The sequence below is a fragment of the Morone saxatilis genome, unplaced genomic scaffold (assembly GCF_004916995.1).
Source record: "Morone saxatilis isolate NCDOM2014 unplaced genomic scaffold, NCSU_SB_2.0 Contig8, whole genome shotgun sequence".
Lineage (NCBI taxonomy): Eukaryota > Metazoa > Chordata > Actinopteri > Moronidae > Morone > Morone saxatilis.
The window spans coordinates 22402366-22419605 of record NW_023340257.1 but is presented as its reverse complement, the minus strand read 5'-3'; the positions used below and the strand labels follow the sequence as shown (position 1 = coordinate 22419605).

General features: G+C 42.4%; 1 protein-coding gene across 3 annotated transcripts in view; it reads right to left on the bottom strand.

The window, feature by feature from the left end:
* fndc3a (fibronectin type III domain containing 3A) overlaps positions 1-17240 on the bottom strand; it is a gene marked incomplete at its 3' end in the record, with an annotated part of 39157 nt that overhangs the window by 241 nt on the left and 21676 nt on the right. For all 3 annotated transcript variants that reach the window (XM_035680351.1, XM_035680350.1, XM_035680352.1), the window contains 20 exon segments: positions 280-492; positions 1171-1517; positions 2573-2722; positions 2882-2995; positions 3137-3312; positions 3533-3638; positions 4735-4853; positions 4974-5042; positions 5708-5846; positions 8533-8619; positions 9202-9376; positions 9546-9670; positions 9782-9835; positions 10369-10507; positions 10598-10657; positions 10754-10920; positions 12173-12231; positions 13257-13547; positions 13832-14078; positions 14186-14262. In XM_035680351.1, coding sequence (XP_035536244.1) covers positions 280-492; positions 1171-1517; positions 2573-2722; positions 2882-2995; positions 3137-3312; positions 3533-3638; positions 4735-4853; positions 4974-5042; positions 5708-5846; positions 8533-8619; positions 9202-9376; positions 9546-9670; positions 9782-9835; positions 10369-10507; positions 10598-10657; positions 10754-10920; positions 12173-12231; positions 13257-13547; positions 13832-14078; positions 14186-14262 — 2914 coding nt within the window.

Here is a 17240-nt window from a genome sequence, read left to right as displayed (position 1 = left end):
AGAGAGAGAGAGAGAAAGAATTTAATGAGTAAAAGGGTAAAGATGACAAAAAGCAAACAAGACGAGTGACTTCTCTGTCAGGAAATATACAGTGGCTTAAAGCAGATCATCAGTTGCTGTCTCCTTATAAAAAGGCACTCTGTCTGGGGCATTACTCTGTATGTATCTCGCCCTCCTCGATACAGTTATCTGAAGCTTTTGCTCAAACACCGGTCTCCTGTCTTATCGGTTCATCTCTTGTCAGGTCACTTCCTCTCGCCTGACTAATGGGCCACTGACCTGCCACTCTTGTCCCCCATCTGCAGCTGATACTGGAGGGCGTCTGAGGTGGCGGCTTTGGCTGGGCCGTCGCCCCACTTGAGCCTGAGGGTCTGGTGGCTGAAGGCGGTACACTCCAGACGGGGTGGCTGCGGGGGCAGGGGCTTTGTCTTCAGCTTAAAGGTGTGACTAAAGGGGCCTGCTCCCAGGCTGTTCAGGGCTTGGATTCGGATCCTGAGGAGGAAGAAAAGGAGAAATGTCAACATCAGAGAGCGAATCCATGAAGGATATTTTATTTTATTTAATTAAGCAAAATTCCTGCAAAAATACATCTCATATTTGTGAAAACAAAAATAAGGTGTGCTACAGCCTCCTGTGACCCGAGCTGTTGTTTGTTGTGCATTTTTAATTTTCTCCTGAGCTCTTTAGGATTGAGTAGAGACCTGATAAGATCCCAAAAAATAAGCAGCTGTCTTTGAACCAATTTGTAGTTTTCACAAAAAATGATGTCCTCATATGAGGACATCAGGACTTTATTTACTATAAAAACTTTGTCCCCATATGAGGACGCAGGGTCGCAGGAGGGTATGGACTAGGTCTGAATGCCCCAACTATTTCTTTAAAAGCTCCCAGCCCTGTTAAAAAAAAACCTGGATTTAGAAGTGCAACTAATTATATTTTGTTTCAGTTGCCCCCTTTGGCATTATCTGGTACAAAGCACAGATAATATACGAGAGTGGTGTGTGTATGTAATTGATTTGTATCGCGTTCTAAGACTTGTGAGCACTGAGATTTAACAGTTTCAAAGAGCTGTTAGCTCGTGTTCACTTCTAAAAAGGTGCAAAGTTGTGTAGTACAGGAATGAGGCGAACATTTCTTAAGCTTTCGAGTTTATTACGAGGAAGCACCAACCTGTAGCTGGTGTCGGGCTGCAGGTGCTGGATGATGTGTTTGGTGACGGGACCAACAACAATGGGCTGGCGCTCTCCAAGGTCGATCAGGTAGGAAGTTATCTCAGAACCATGATCACATGGGGGGTCCCAGCAAATACCCAGGCAGGTGGACGGAGAGTAGAATGGCGGCGGCCTGGAACCGTTGTCCTCGTCTTCCTCGTCTTCATCTGCGTCCACTGGAGTCTCGTACCTTTGCAGCTCGGACTCCTTCAACGTGTAGATGTTGCTGACGGCTGCGGGCACAGAGCAGGGCGTCTGGCACAACACTGCCTCGCTGAAGGGCCCCACGCCAGCCACATTCACAGCCTGCACAACAGCATGACACAAGAATCAGCCAATCAGGTCAACATCCACTCTCACTTGCGACAGTGAAAGGAAACACGTGTAATGTTCATGTTTGACCACAAGGTGGAGTTCTTATGTAAACATAATCGGTAAGGGTTTTAACAAGTGCAAACAAATATGCAGTTTTTATTTCGTAGCCGAGCCAAGTGATAAAATTCAACTATCATAATGAAAAGTCTGGTTTTATAGCCTGTCTACAGTGTAATATTTAGCGATGGTCTAAGTACCAGAGATGTACTGCCTTTACTGTGGACCAACAGTGGCGGTGGGAAAAATAAACACACTGCAAGTGTGATAACCTATAAGCGTCCCTCCCTTTCTTCCCTGTTGGACCACAAAGGAGGCTGCAAGAGAACAGCACGGCCTGAAATTTCAGCCTGAACCAGACCCCAAGGACCATGTCACGGTTTTAAGGCCAGAATCTGTCTCCTCTTTCACACCAACGCTGGCTTCACTGGTCGTGGTCTAAAAAGGCATTCAGTGCAGCAGCACAAGAGAGACATGGTCTAACCTTCGGCAATATCAGCCCGTATAAACGATGGTAATGTAGCTCTTAGCAACCATTAGTTGGCCAATTATGACAGGCAAGCACACAAAATCAAATCACTAAAACAAACCTTCTGGTTCGTAGTTGTTTAACGAGTCAAAACTGACTTCACTTTGCACTGATGTGAGAAGAACATAATGTGAAAGATCAAGTTCACAAATGTTTTCTGAATCATCGCCAATCAAAACCTGACAATATGGAAACTCTTACCTTTTGTAGTTCATCCAAAACACAGCTTGGCATGATTTAATTTACTGTGGTTGCAATATTTTGGGATAATTATGAACCCAATTACAAGCACTGAGGTGTAAGATAAAAACCACTGATCTTTGCTGTTCTTATTGAGCTCTAATTGTGATAACCTGTACTAATAAAAGGTACCGTGAAATTTAGCTATTCTTCAAAATAATAATTGTACTGAAATTACTGGGTTTATAAGGTGATATTCTAAGTGTTTTTTAGTGCTCACTTGTGCCCGGCAGAAGTAGTTAGTTGCCGGCAGCAGCCCCTTCACTTCATGGCTGAGCGCTGGTCCATTGTAGCACACCTGCATGCTGCCCTCAGCGGCTCCCCACTCCAGGCGAAACTCTGTCACTGGGGCTCCGTTGCAAGGAGGGGCCTACAATGAGAATGTCCATCAGCGCTTAAACTCATGACACGGTTTTATAATAATGCATTGAGTTTGCGATGTGTAAGTTTTCTCATATATTCTCAGAATGACATGCGATTTTGTAATTTATGTACATCAGTGGGGGAATAGAAGTGGAGCTGGTCTTACCTCCCAGCTCACAACAACACAGCTGGGGGATTTGCATGTGGTGGAAGGAGCCTTGCACTGCTCAGGGGCCCCGGGACCGGTTGTGACCTCAAAGCGCTCCGAAAGAGGTCCAAACTATCAGCACAAGAGAAGAAAAACAATTTAATACAACTGAATAATTTCATATCAGGCATTTTAAATCATATTTAGTGAGAGAGGGTTGAAAGCAATCCTCTCTCCTTTTATTGATAGATCAGTGTTGACACTCTTTCTCACCCCAGCCTTGTTCGCTGCCTTGAGCCGGAAGCTGTAGGTTTTGCCAGGCATTAAGCCTCCCACAGAGCAGTCCAGCTCTGGACCCTGGTAAACCTCCCTGCTCTCCTCAGACTGCGGCCCACTCACTTCAACACTGTAGCAGGACACTGGGCTGCCTCCGTCTACCTGAGGGGGACCTAGGAAATTTGTGCAACCAGTGCTTAGAAATCAATACACTTTAAAAAGGGTTTACCAAGAAAAAAAATACAGTATACACAAAGATAAATGCACAAACAGCAAAATACAAACTGCATAATCAAAGCTCATTGCTTTGAGGTAGTTCACTAGACAAATAAATGCATCAACAGAAGCTAGAATACATCCCACACAAATCTGAGTTGGAGAGGAATGACTCACCCCAGCGCAGTTGCACCTCCCTGGCTTTGGGCTTGCCCACCAGCCGAGGGGGCTGGCAGGGCCCAGGGGGCACTGCGGGAGTCTGGACCTGCAGGGTCTCCGACAGCTTGCAAGGGAAGACAACACACCAATTAAGACACGGAGAAAAAAACAAATTGACATTCTCACTCCCCTCCTCTCTTTCTCTCTCACACAACACAGACACACTGGATACAGACTGTCATTTTCACAAGACTGATTCAGGCTACAACAGAGCAGAAAGAAGACAAATGTGAATACATTGTTCAAAGAAGCCGTTAATGTCTATATAAAAAAACAATTTTGACACCTGCATACAGAGAAATATGCTGTATTTCGTACGAAGTCGTGGATTAAGTTAGACAGACCTTCAAAAAAAAATAAAAAAAAATAAATCAGACTCAACTTCTGTGACAAAAGTGGCAAACATGTGAGTGTTATGTCACATTGTGCTGCACCAAAAGGCAGGATCTCGCCACCATGAGTCATGTTTCTTTACAAGCCCCATCATGAATAAATGCATGCACTAACAGCTGATGAAGAAATTAATGAAGAGTGCCTGTGAACTGAACTAATTAAGAAAAACATCCTCTGACACATGCAGGGAGGGTTAATCGATTAGCGGGCTTTGTCTTGTACTTACACACCAGGAAGCATAGTCTAATCTCCCAACATAGGACACTGGCTGAATGACAATTTCCTATTAAAACTCACCATAAATAGAGTGCATATCTAGAATTATTCATGTAAAATTTATCAGATCAACCATGGGATGTAGTGACATACATGGCTGCTTTCCCTAACAATTAGTTTACGTAGGAGCCGAGAAATGTATCAATAATAAGAGCCCACAGAAAACAGTGCACAATAATCAGGTTTTACACTGTATAACTACATTGTGAGAGAGACAGCGAGTGTGTCATATTGGATTTCTGGAGTAATCCTGCGTCCATTTTATGTTTGATAAAAAAATAAGTGTAGGTAATTAAAACCTTCACCAAAGACTCTAATTCTAATAGTAATCTTGGTAATTGTGTATGTACAGTACATCATAAAAAAAAAAAAAAAATAGGTGCAATTTTGCGATCCCTTTCTACCACGCCATACAAAATCGGAACTGATCAGGAAACTTCTGTGGCGAAAGACAAGGCCGTGTGCACACGGACTGATGCTGAATGACTCACCGGGCTCTGTCCTCCCTCGCTCATGCAGTAAACTCGAGTCTGGTAGGAGCAGCCGGGCTTCAAGCCTTCACACACGTGCTCCGTAGCTGGCCCTGAGTAAACCAGCTCCCATGACAAGCCTAAGCACAAACGCATTGCAAAACCATTTTAATTATTTCAATAAACATACGTTTTCAATGTCCGACACATGGTTTTCACTGGAACATAAACAATTTTTATTATCACCATTAGCAACTTACCACTTAAGCCCTCAGACAGCTCCACAACATACTTTGTGACTTCTGCTCCACCATTATCTTTTGGGGGCTCTAAGGTGAAAAATAAACAAACAAAAATCATTTTTCAGTCATTCAATCAGCACTAACCAAGTTCATCAACATCAACTAGGTAGCCTGGCAATGCCAGCAAGCTCAATTTTCACTGTGCTATGTCTGGAAATCTACTTGAGAATTGATTCATTCCAGTAAGTATGAAATTTGGGGAGTCACTTGATAATAGAGGAACTCACAGCCTCTTAAATCTCCACAAACTCAGTAATTGTTATAAGTAAGGAATGTAAAAATAGATGAAGCATGATTCATCAACGACATGGCCTCTGTGACCCCTCAAATTTCTTCAGAAAATAATTTTAGAGGAAACAGAGGGACATTTAGAGAGTAGAGAGAGATTTGACAATGTTTTTAGACCTGAGGACATGGTTTTGCTTTTTATTTTGAAAAATGGAAGAAGAGACAAGTACAGCAGCAGGTGATGTGTTTCTCAAGTGAGATTTAGGGCGGATTCATGCCAATGTCCGAATGCTGGTGAGAACTGTCAGTCATCTACTATAAAGGCTACTTGGAATACATTCATCTATGGTCAGACACAGCTGAATTAGAAAAGAGAAATTATGAACTGACATTAATAGGCTGTCAATTACATGCGAGACTGAAGGGATTGGATAAGGAAAGGGTGATTGGTAGGAAATGCTCACCCCAGGCCATCTTGAAGCTGTTGGGCAGGACTCTTCCTCTGATGACAGGCCTGCAGGGACTGCTGGGTCTGTCTGGGTTTGTAATGAACTCGACCACCTGGCTGGGGTTACTCTTCCCCTCTGAGTTGTATGCTGCCACCTAGAGGAAGTGCATGAATACAGGTAGTGAGGAGTCATATTATTCCTCTCAGAATCTGGCTGCTGTTTGCCTTGACAGTCAATGAGGCCAAGTGTACAAAGGTCATTATGTTTCCTGATAACAAGCATTGACTAGACTCAGAAAAGGGTAATGAACTGCAACTAAAATGGCCACACACAAATACCACATTATCAGAAAGATTCAGCTGTAGATCTAAGGCATCTACTGATACATTTCACAAAACTGTTCAGACACCACAAGCATTGCAATCACAAAAACGAGGCAATAAGCTTTAGTGGCATTTGCATTTCAGTATTGCGCATCTGCAATAATATGGAAATCTCTGTCAGCCTGCTGAGTGCAGCTCATTCACATACTGTACCAAGACAAACCTGCACAGCACCCAGGCACCCTTCACACTGCGCAGCTGGATAATTGGAAATGAGGGAGGGAGGGAGTCTTGAGAGAGACTAATGAACATTTCTATCATTTGGGCATATGGTGGTTTGTTTGGGTAATACAATACCTTTCTGTCAGCATCATGGTTTAGAAATGCTGTGGTGCAGACTTTGGTGGCTATGTAAGTAATGCTTCCTAATTCTCCTATCAGACTATCTATTAATATGATTTCATGTTCTTAAGTGCTGGACAGATAAAAAGAGCACTTGTTGTTGTAAATGCTGCATGAAGTTTTAAAGAGGGAGTCACTGAGTGCCTGTGGTGTAGTGCCCAGCTTCAACTGATAATAGAGTTTAATTTTAGAGTATACGCACCTATTGAGCCAAACTGACAATGACCAAGTTATGAAATGTAACAGTTACACAGAACTTGTGCAATTAAATACAATTACTCTGCTCTGAATTTAAAAAGGAGGCTGGTGTTTTTGTTTATTATATCCCATAAAAAGACCAAAATCAAGCATTAGACCGTCACTCAATATTTTCCTACTCGGTAGCACTCAAGCCCACTGGTTCCTACTGAAGACATAAATCTTTTTTGGGGGGGTGCTATTTTATGCCTTTATTTAACAATTTAACAGTCACCGGTGGAGAGAAATTGGAAAGAGGGGAGAAAGAGAGGGGACGCCATGCAGCATGCGGTGGGGACTACATGGGGCACGCGATCTACCAGGTGAGCTACCAGGGCACCCCAACATAAATCTTACACATATATAGTTTGTAGGGAAGCTGTGCCAAGATGTAGCACTCAAATAAATGCCATACTCAGTGGACAAAGTGAAACACCTACTCTCTTGAAAGCAAAATAATATTTTTTAAAGAGGAATCATAAATGTCCTCAAACAGTTGGGGGATGTAGTTTTTACTGTTATTCAAACAGGCATAAATAGTGTATTGCGACTATTTACCAGGTATGTGGGATCAGAGTTGGGAAGGTTACCTTTAAAATGTATTAACATTTTTAGCACAAAACATTTTTTTCTTCTCAGTGCATTTTTAAAGGAAACTGAAATACTTTACAATAGTAATCCTGTTAATAATTTTTATTCTGTAACTGTACACTGATTACATAACTCAGTTACATATAATACATTACGCACAGTGCAGTGCTATGGTTCATTGAGGTGTTATTAATATCCTGGCCCACCCATGGCCATATCTTATTTTTTTCATACCATTTTAAATGTTTACTCTGTTTACCACTCCATTACTGCCTATTTTGCTGTCTAACCTGAGAAAGCATGTCAAGGTAAGTAAACATTTCCACACACTGCCAGAGATGTGTCAAAACACTGCCATGCTATTTTATGGGGATGGGGTGAGGTGGGATGTCCCCTTTTGTCAATTTCAATTGTGTTTCTACTGACATTATCTATAGGCTTTGTGGCCTATTCTACAAGCTTTTTATTCTACACACTCTACAAGCAAGTGCATTCAGTGGGTTGTTCCAGAGTCATTAGGTTCTGGAAATGCACTGAGGCAACAATACAACAATACAACAATACATGTGCGACAACACATCGATAAATCTACCTGGAACGGCTCCCCTGACTGATTTAAAAACCATGTAAGGAGCAAAGCTATCAAAACCAGATATTTTGTTAAAGCATAGCTAATCAAAGCTCTGAAACAAAACTGACAGTGTTAGAAAAAGAAAATGCAGGACTTCACTTTAAATTTACTGTAGATTACTTATGTCATCTTTTCTTATTGGATTGCCACTATTCAGCTCAGGAGCATCATGTGTCCTTTTCTCAATGGTCTTTGTCTATAACTATCACCTGTGATTTATCAGAGCTATTAAGTAAACGATAAATAGTCAATCAGGACATCAATTTAGAAGAGAACATCAGAATGAGAGGAGGAAAATGAGGGAGATGGTGAGAGGCAAAGAGACTGTGACATGGAGAGAAAGACACTTGTCTGCCCCTACAAAAATCGCCACACTACTGCTGACCAAAAAGCCATTGTGGCTCAAACGCTTTGCTTGACCAGCTTCTCACTGGGGCCCCGCATGTGAGGAGCAGTGAAGTCCTCCTGTTTATGCTGTCAGTAGCCCACCGCCCTGCTGGCAGAATCCTGGAAATGGATGAGTCATAGGGCCACTGTGGGCCTCAGCACCCTCCCTGCCTGAAGTCTGTCCCCTCCACACAAACACACTCCACTGCAGTCTAAATAAAACCTGTAGATCACCAGCTTTGACCGTAAACATCACAGGGCTCCCTTACCCTAAACTTGTACTTTGTACTCCTGTGGAGATTCCTGACGGTGCAGGAGAGCTCATCCCCGTCGTAGCTTGGCTGGAAGCCATATCCCTGGGACAAAGACAAATTACAAAGGGAGAAAGAAAACAACCAGGTGAGCAATGACTTACCAGGCAACCATTGTAGCACAGAAAACAAAGTGGTCTGCAAGAGACAAACAGCTACAGGGGATAGGGGAACTTTGTGTTTTACCTGGCAGGCACTATTTCTGCAGGTAGCTGCTTGCAGTGCAGGCAGAGGTGACAGTAGCTATAAATGTCATGTAACTTTCAGAGCAAACTGATGAAGTGTTGCAAAAAAAGAGATGTGAATCAGATCTTTGCTTTTGGCTGGGTTGAAAATAAATAACCGTATCTGAATACACAAAGTGGCTACACAAGGATCATCAACATCAACCAGGAAAATGGCTGTCTATTATTCATTGATTATAGTTTTACTTCGCTAATGGTGTACATACATCCTGTCTGAAGATGAATAAAAAGTCAAAAAGATGCACTTGGCAATACTGCCTTGTTAAAAGTAACGGCCCTGCAACTACAGCAAGCACATTTCGTAGAGGGAAAATTGCTGTGTCATTATGTGTTTCGATCTCCCATGATTTCTCTATTTAAAAAGAGACCGTGAGAGACATACCGAGCCTTCCTCCTCCATCTCCAAAATATAGTAGATGTCATCCTCCTTTGGAGAGCTAGTGGGCCTCTGCCACTTCAGACACAGCCAGGTCACCCCCGCCATCTCCAGCTCTGGAGGGAAGGGTGGCAATGGCACACTGCATGAAGTGAACAGGTCCACCACTTCACTGAACTCGCTGGGGAGGGCAGAGAGAGACAGAAGATGGGAGAGAATGGGAGAAAGAGACAGGAGAGACACACATGCGCACACAGATGAATACAGTGAATGGAAGAAACAGTAACATAAAAATGGACAACAGGGAGGGTGCCATCCAGAAAATAAATCTAGCATGTCAAGGCACCTACCTTACACCCATGTCATTTTTGGCAGCAAGGCGGAAGGAGTATCTTGAAGCTGGTGAAAGCTTGGTCACTCTGTACTGCTTCTGAGGTCCATAGTAGCACTGTTCATAAATCCCAGTGCCCTTCCCCTTCAGAGAACAAAGTCTTTAGCCTTAAGAACAAGTAACTCCAAATATGTTGCACATAAAACATCAGAGTGCTGTGCAGTGTTCAACAATTCTTTCATTAAAAATAAATACCTCATCCCACTGAAGAATGTAGTTTTGGATTTTGGAACCGTTGTCACATGGAGCCTGTAGATAAACCACACACAGCTTGATTGTTATATCTTAAGCCCTGCAACCCCTTAATCACAGTCTAGTACTAAACACTTCCTTTAACTGCCACTAATTACAAAGAAGCAACTTGCAGCACTAATAACAAACAAGGTGTGGAATAAGGTGTCCAGGTGTGCAGCCTTTTCTATGGTTTAATTAATTCAGTGACGTTTGCTGAGCGTGCATAGTTGTTCTTATCATGTCTCACTATACTCTCACACATTTACACGCACTCCCGGGAGGGGATTGGTGATCTGAATCACTTTTCCCCTCTTTCTCCCAGCCAGTTTGGAGATCTTAACTGGTGACCTTTCAGTCATTATCTCATTTCTCCATCCGTAAGGCTACTTAGGAGGACAAATATGTCTGTGTATTAAAAAGGTGTCGTGGCTAACTGTTTGCTTTATCTACATTTTTTAAAAATCCTTGCTTTCTACCACTTAGATGTTGTTGCTACTTAAAACTGTGGTTTTAAATCCCAGCTCCATCAATCTTCTAACTGTTCTTACTTTCCACTGGAGTACGAGTGTGTTCTTGGTCCCGCTGGCCTTCCTGGGAGGATTGGGAGGATCCGGCTCACAGCTTAAAGTGGTGAAGCTCACAGCCTCCGACGGGCTTCCCTGTAAACAGTTACACATGGCCTGGACCCTGAGGTCAGAAGAACAAAGTGGTTACAAAATGGTCCTCCTGGCATTAACACTGTAGTTAAAACAAAAGCAGGTGGAAGGTTATGCCAACCTGACATGATAGTCCGTTGCTGGTCGAAGGTCTTCTAAAGTAGCACTTAGTTCTTCCCCACTGCATCAAAGGAAAACGTTACAAAATAAAATGTCCATGTAAAATCTCGACAGCATATGGTGTTTAGTCTTGTAGCATATTGCTGCTAGTGCTCACCAGTAGTTGCTCTTGTACTTCCCATCTTTGCCGCTAAATGAGATGGAGACCTCGTAGCTGAAGGGCTCCAGGGGGCTGCACTCGTCCTCCACATTGCTGTTCTCACTCTCTGGCCTGGTGGGCGCACTCCAGCTCACTACTGCTCCTCTTGCCTGGATGTCTGACACCTATCATATGAAAGTTTAATGGGTCACTATCAAGTCTACACAACATCATCGAACATGGACACGGAACGAAAGCTTTTACTCTTTTAACCGCAGAACCTGCCAAATCTCAAAATACTAGTCACTAGATTTTGCTACCCGTACCATATTTAACCTATTTTTAAATTTCCAAAAATAATACATAATAATAATAATAATAATAATAACAATAATAATAATAACACAAACAGCGCAATGCTTGGTAGAAGAATAAAGACAGGTATCAAAATATTCAAGCTGATGCCACTCTGGGAAAAGATTTTCTGCACTTGGCAGGGATGTGCTGTGCAATCCTAAGATTTTTCATTCTGTTTTGAGGAGGTTTAAAAATAGCCTGAGCTACACTGCAGGGGGGATTCATATGTGGAAGAATTCAATCAGGTCAAGTCTGTGCCTCCTCCTCCCCTCTGCCCTCGGGGGCCCACCTTACTCCTTTACTTCCCACAGTTAAGATTCTCAGTCCTTTAACAAACCAGTGTGACGGCAAATATGAAGAAAATTAACTTTCCACTGAAGCTGAACCATCCCTGTATTAGACATCATCCCTTAACTTTATCCATCATCTTTCTAATAGACTTGTTTTGCTACTTTTACAAGGAGTTCAGACCTAAGAGACAGTCTATGACAAATCCCATCTTATATGGAGGTCAAAGAAATTCTATTTCTAGTTCTACTGATTCCCATACAGCTGCTGTTAACACAACTATTCTCTGTATTTATCCACACTGATGCTATGAGCCCAGCACAACTAAACCACGGTTTCTCAAGGGTTATTTAAAAGAAAACATTTGCATATATGTAGAATTCTATCTGATTATATGTCTAATTTGAAATCTTATATTTTGGGACAAAATAAATGGTTGCCTAAGAGCCACCGCACATAGTACCGTGAAGATGTGAGAGCTTGATAATGGTCAAAAATCAGTACTTCTTTTCAAAGCAAAGCTCAAACCTTTTAGTAACTGCTAGCGTAGTTGTTTAGTGACACATCTGGGAATAGAAATCCCCACATGGATGCTAGTCAGCAGGTCTGACTCCATTAGCAAGATATCAGCAAGAATTCATCATGGATGTTAAGAGAATGTTTAATGACGCAACACATTTGCATCATTACGAGTTTTCATGAACACAGCACTAATAGTCACATAAAATCAGGCAAATTGTATTCATTTGATAAAGAAAAAAAAGAAAAAAAAAAGCAGAAGTGAATACTAACCACTGGTTTACTGATGGTACTCAATAGTGCTTGCAGGGCCAGAGCTTCCTCATCCAGCTCTGAGGAGAGAAATAAAAGTAAATATGGTCAGAAAACACCACTGTCTTAATGAAATGAAGAAAAAAATGGAGAAGAAAAAATAAGGCATGTGACAAATAATGTGCCAATTTCCATTTAAATAGGTAACACTTAATCTCTGCCTGCTGGATTTTATGTGCGGTGCAGTATCTATCTCACTACTGTAACATTTCTGAATGTCATGTTTGTGTGCTTCTTGGACAGTGTAGTAATGGGTGTAACTTTGCACTATCCAGTGTTTTGTGGTGAACTAACACAGTGCATCTACAATGACCCTCACAGCTAAAACAAAAATAAATACAAGTCACCTATCTGTCGGAAATGCAATGTTTTAGTTCTTCAAATGATGACGTTCAAAAGATGTGAAAGTTCTTTATAAATTTACCATTACAAATCAATATTTAGAATTAGCACTGAGGGTACTGGCTACTGAGGGTTTTATTGTGGAAAAAGTAAGAATTTCACTACTAAAAGTAGCCTCAGTAGACCTAAATCCAATGCACTGCAGCAAAAAGAAATATGCAATCATTATAGGGTTGCTGCCACAGTCATAGACGAGTCAAGTTCATACACTAGTGTGCTAATTAGGTACATTTGTATGCTTATATGCAGACTACAACAACGTCAACCCTTTCCTTAAAATAATGGTACGTATCAATGTGATTTTTTTTAAACACCCCATTACATTTTTGTGGTAGATTGCTCACATTTCAGCAATCTTTACGAGGTCATAAGGTGAAATTAATTTTCCCTCCACTTTCAAAATTGACAGTAATTCCTTAATTATGCACTGGTGTCGCCAAGTAGCAGTGTTAAACTCCATGATTAATGAGCAGTCAGAGTTCATGTAATCAAGAATAATGTTGGCCATGTTGCTGATCCCTCACTGCCACCAGCTGCTGCAGCTAATGAGACACTATTCTCAGTACCTAAACACAACACACTCCTAACATCCGGAAAATGCTGTGTGTCAGCCCAGTTGTAAATCTCGACAAAACCTCCTTACCTCCTGACTCTCCATTTTTCCCCCTGCCTGTCTGCTTGTCAGGGCCGGCCACTGCATGGCTGAGCTGTCCCTGCTCCGCCTCCAGCCCTTTCCCTCCGACGCCATTGTGAATGTCCACCGTTGGGGGGCTGCTGCAATTCTTCTGTGGCGAAGGGGGGGGGCTGTCCTTCACCTGCCCTCCTCCTCCGCCTCCCTGACGCTCCTTCAGTTTCTTCTGCAGACGCTCATACGTTTTGCTAGTTCTGTCGTCTCGGTGAAGAAACGGGGGGCGTCCGTGTTGGGAGTGAGAATCTGCAGAGAAGGAAGGAAAAGGCAACACTTGTAAGCTTGCACGGACACAGACGGGAGTCCAAAAAAAGTCAGAGAAGCAGTTGAAAAAAAATGGCAAAAATCACAGGTTAATCTTAAAGGGCATACAAATAAACAGGGTGGTAGTGAGGTAAACCCCCACAGATGGAGAAACTGAAAGACTGAACTGTTTGACTCAGGCCTTGTTTGTATAACTTGACTGTGCAACTGTATGGGACAAATAAATAACTTCTTAATACAACAACAGAGCCCAGACACCAACTCACCCTGCTCTGAGTAGATATGAGCTGGATGGTACTGGGAGATGTACTGAGAGCTCATGTCGCCCACGCCCCCAGCCATGCCCGTGTACAGGTGGGGCGGCGGGGGCATCATGGCAGGGTGTGGGATGAAGGCTGGCAGGTGGGGATGGGGTGGAGGTGGAGGGTGGTGTAGAGGGGAGTGGCCCCCGGGGTGGAACTCTGGTTGCTGAGGTAAAACCAGAACTCGCCGCACTCCGTTCTCTTCTATGATCTAAGAGAAAAACAAACAAGGAGAGGGAATGTAGATATCAAAGCTGACCTGAGTTCAACAAAGTGCCAATCAGAAACAGTGCACTGTAAGTAGTATAGAATTAGTACCTGTGAAACGTATCCAGGAGGCACATAGATTGGAGGCACTGAACCATTTGGAGACATCATGGGAACCTGAGCAGGACCTGTGAAGAAAGAAGGAGCAAGATCAAACACTCTGCCGCGGGGCAAACAGCTGCTTCATCTGTGCTAAATGTATTGAGAGTATTAGAGTGGTGAACAGGGCTGAAATTTCAGCCCCAGTCAGGCCTGATTCATTCAAGCCCTAGCCGGAATTCAACAGCTAATGTTTTAACACCAAACCCAATTTTTTATGTCAGAAAAATCTCTTTCACACACACACACACACAATTGCAGAATCATCATCAGAGCTACTTTTAAAGCTCACACACCAACATTTGAGAGTTTTGTTTCAACAATAACATCAATGTGTTTGACTTTTTAATCAAAGGAATGTATTTAAGTACAGTTGTTCATCTTTTGGATGGTTGTCCTTTACATCCAAGCCTCGGAATTCCTCAAACTGTCAGTCACCTTAAACCATACGCGTAGATAATAAATCCACTTTTACTTCTGTATCCCTGGACAATCATAATAACTCCTCCCATTTTGCCACCTCTGGTCTATGACACTTGGCAGGTTTCACCTTAGACAACCTCAAACATTAGCCTCTGTAGGGGAAAATCCCCACATACTGGATTCACTCTTCTGAACCAGCTACTATTTCATTTTTTAAATACCTGTGAGTAAGAAAAGGCAGAGGAATGCATTTTTTTTTAAAATACTGGCAAATGCAAGAAGACCACTTTACAAAAGTGCTGAGAAACAACAAAGTTTCTTGCGTGGCTCTGTTGTAGGGGCCAGTGCAGCGGCTTAGCTCAGCTCAGAGAAGTGACAGCTCAGCAGAAAGCATGGGGGAGAGAAAGAGAGAGGGCCCTCTGTGCCAAGTTTGCACATTCGCACATTTCTCTTCTTACAAACCTAAGACATAAACACTAGGGCCACAACGCCAGATGTCATGCAGGAAAGCAAAAAGATCCACAACACACACTGACCTCCCAGCAGCCTGTTTGAGGAAGAGTTTTCCTTCATTTTGTCAAAGTTATCGTAAGCAGAGAGAAGGCATTTCTAAATGAGCAGCCATAATGGGCAAACAACTACAGAGGCTGGCCTGTGTAATGATACACTGAAACCTCCCACTTCTAACCTCTAGCACCACCCCTCCAGGTGCTGAAGTCCAGGCTCCACCTCTTAGGGAGAGTAAGAGCAAGTGATATATAGACAGGTGGTTTGTTAGGTAAACCTAGTCAACACTGATAAAGTCTAATACAACAGTCCTGCTGTAAATCCAACCTTCATGAAGGTTATAAAGTTCAGTTATTGTTGAAACGGTTTCAAAGGTCCAGTTAGATTAACGAGGGTCTACTGGCACAATATGAAGTATGTTTTCATTAGTGTATAATCACTTGGAAATAGATGTGTTTCTCTTCTATGGAGTCTGCCACGTTACACCGGCATGTTTCTACAGCAGCCCAGAACAGACAAACCAAACGCTGGCTCAAGAGAAGGCCTTTTGCATTCCGCGCAAGCTTTTTTCGGCCATTGTAGTTTCTCCTACACACTTGGAAGGGGAGGGTGAGACGAGGGGTATTCAGTTGGTTGCAATCTCACTATTTGGTGCCGATAAATCATACACACTAGACCTTTAAAAAAGGCGTTTTTGGTTGCGGTTTGTGGTACTGTTGAACTACGTGTTTCTTTCATTATTATATCCACCCTATTTATACTGAGGGTTGACTGAATCGCCTCTCAGTATAATGCAGAATCATGAGTCTCTGCATTTGCAGATATATTCCACGCCTGCTGCTTTCTTTCTTACATCAGCCACACTTTTCGCATTCAAGCTGTATAGGCTGTGTTAAGTTTGTCTCCAAGGTTGGCGCAAAATTGTATAATTCAATGTAAAATAATAAATTAAAAAAATGTATATCATAAGATACATCTTAAACAGTTTTAAATATTACAAGGGAGGAATGGATAAGAATCAGCCACAGTGAACTGGTAGAGCTGCAGGCACTGCAGTTTGTGCCAACTAGAAAACCTTCAAAACTTTATAAAGGTAAGCAACATCTTTTATAAAGCTACAGCCCTGTTTAATTGAACAGGACTAACAGAGATAATGAAAGATGAAATGTTTGACCTAATTTTGTGTCATTATAATGTAACACATTTGTAAGCAGTAGTAAAGCAATAAACTAATAAAATAAATCGTCTCTGAAACTAAAAACTGAAGAGGGTTCAAATTGGCACAGGCTGTGATTAGATATTCAAACTGGATTTAATTTCAAAATAAATTAGCCAAATATTACAAATAAACATTTCCCAAAACAGTCATCGAAGCGCTCTAGTCACTGTGTACTGTTGGCTAGAAGATGCACTCTTCTTAAACCTGTTACCGTCTAATGCCAGACAGCCTCACAATTTATTACTTTCGGTTTGTAGAAAAATATATTGGAAATGCACTGTATTAGTCTAGCTGCTAATAAACTTCATTGGACAAGACAGACAGCAGGTAGGCCTCTTAGACTGAAATCAAAAGGGCAAAGAGCTTTGAAGCCCCTCTCAGTGCACAGAGCCAGCAGACTGATCGGCAATGAGTCATTTCCCTACCTGAGAACACAGGGTCTGTAAGGACAAAAATCTCAATTCAGGGAGCATGAGAGAGCTCAGCCTGAATGAAAGCAGTCACACTGCCTCAGCCCTTATTGATTTCAGATTACAATATCATTTGAGTGGGAGTTCAAAGTGTGTACTGTTAACTCCACTCACTTTTAAGACTAATAAATGATGTTGTGTTTATGCCAGGTGCTGCGGTGCACCTGCTTAATGACTGATTAAGGCAACTCCAGTTTGTGCCACCAGTGCTGACTAACTGAATCACATTAGCATTCAATGTGCCATTGTTTGTCCGTTTAGAATGAAATGCTTGGTGTGTACCGACTTGCGAAGCATAGGGAGAAGAGGACCAGCAGAAAGCACAGGGTGAGGGAGGGAGGAGAATGGGGGGGGGGGGAAACACCCACTCTTTTTACATCAGACTGAC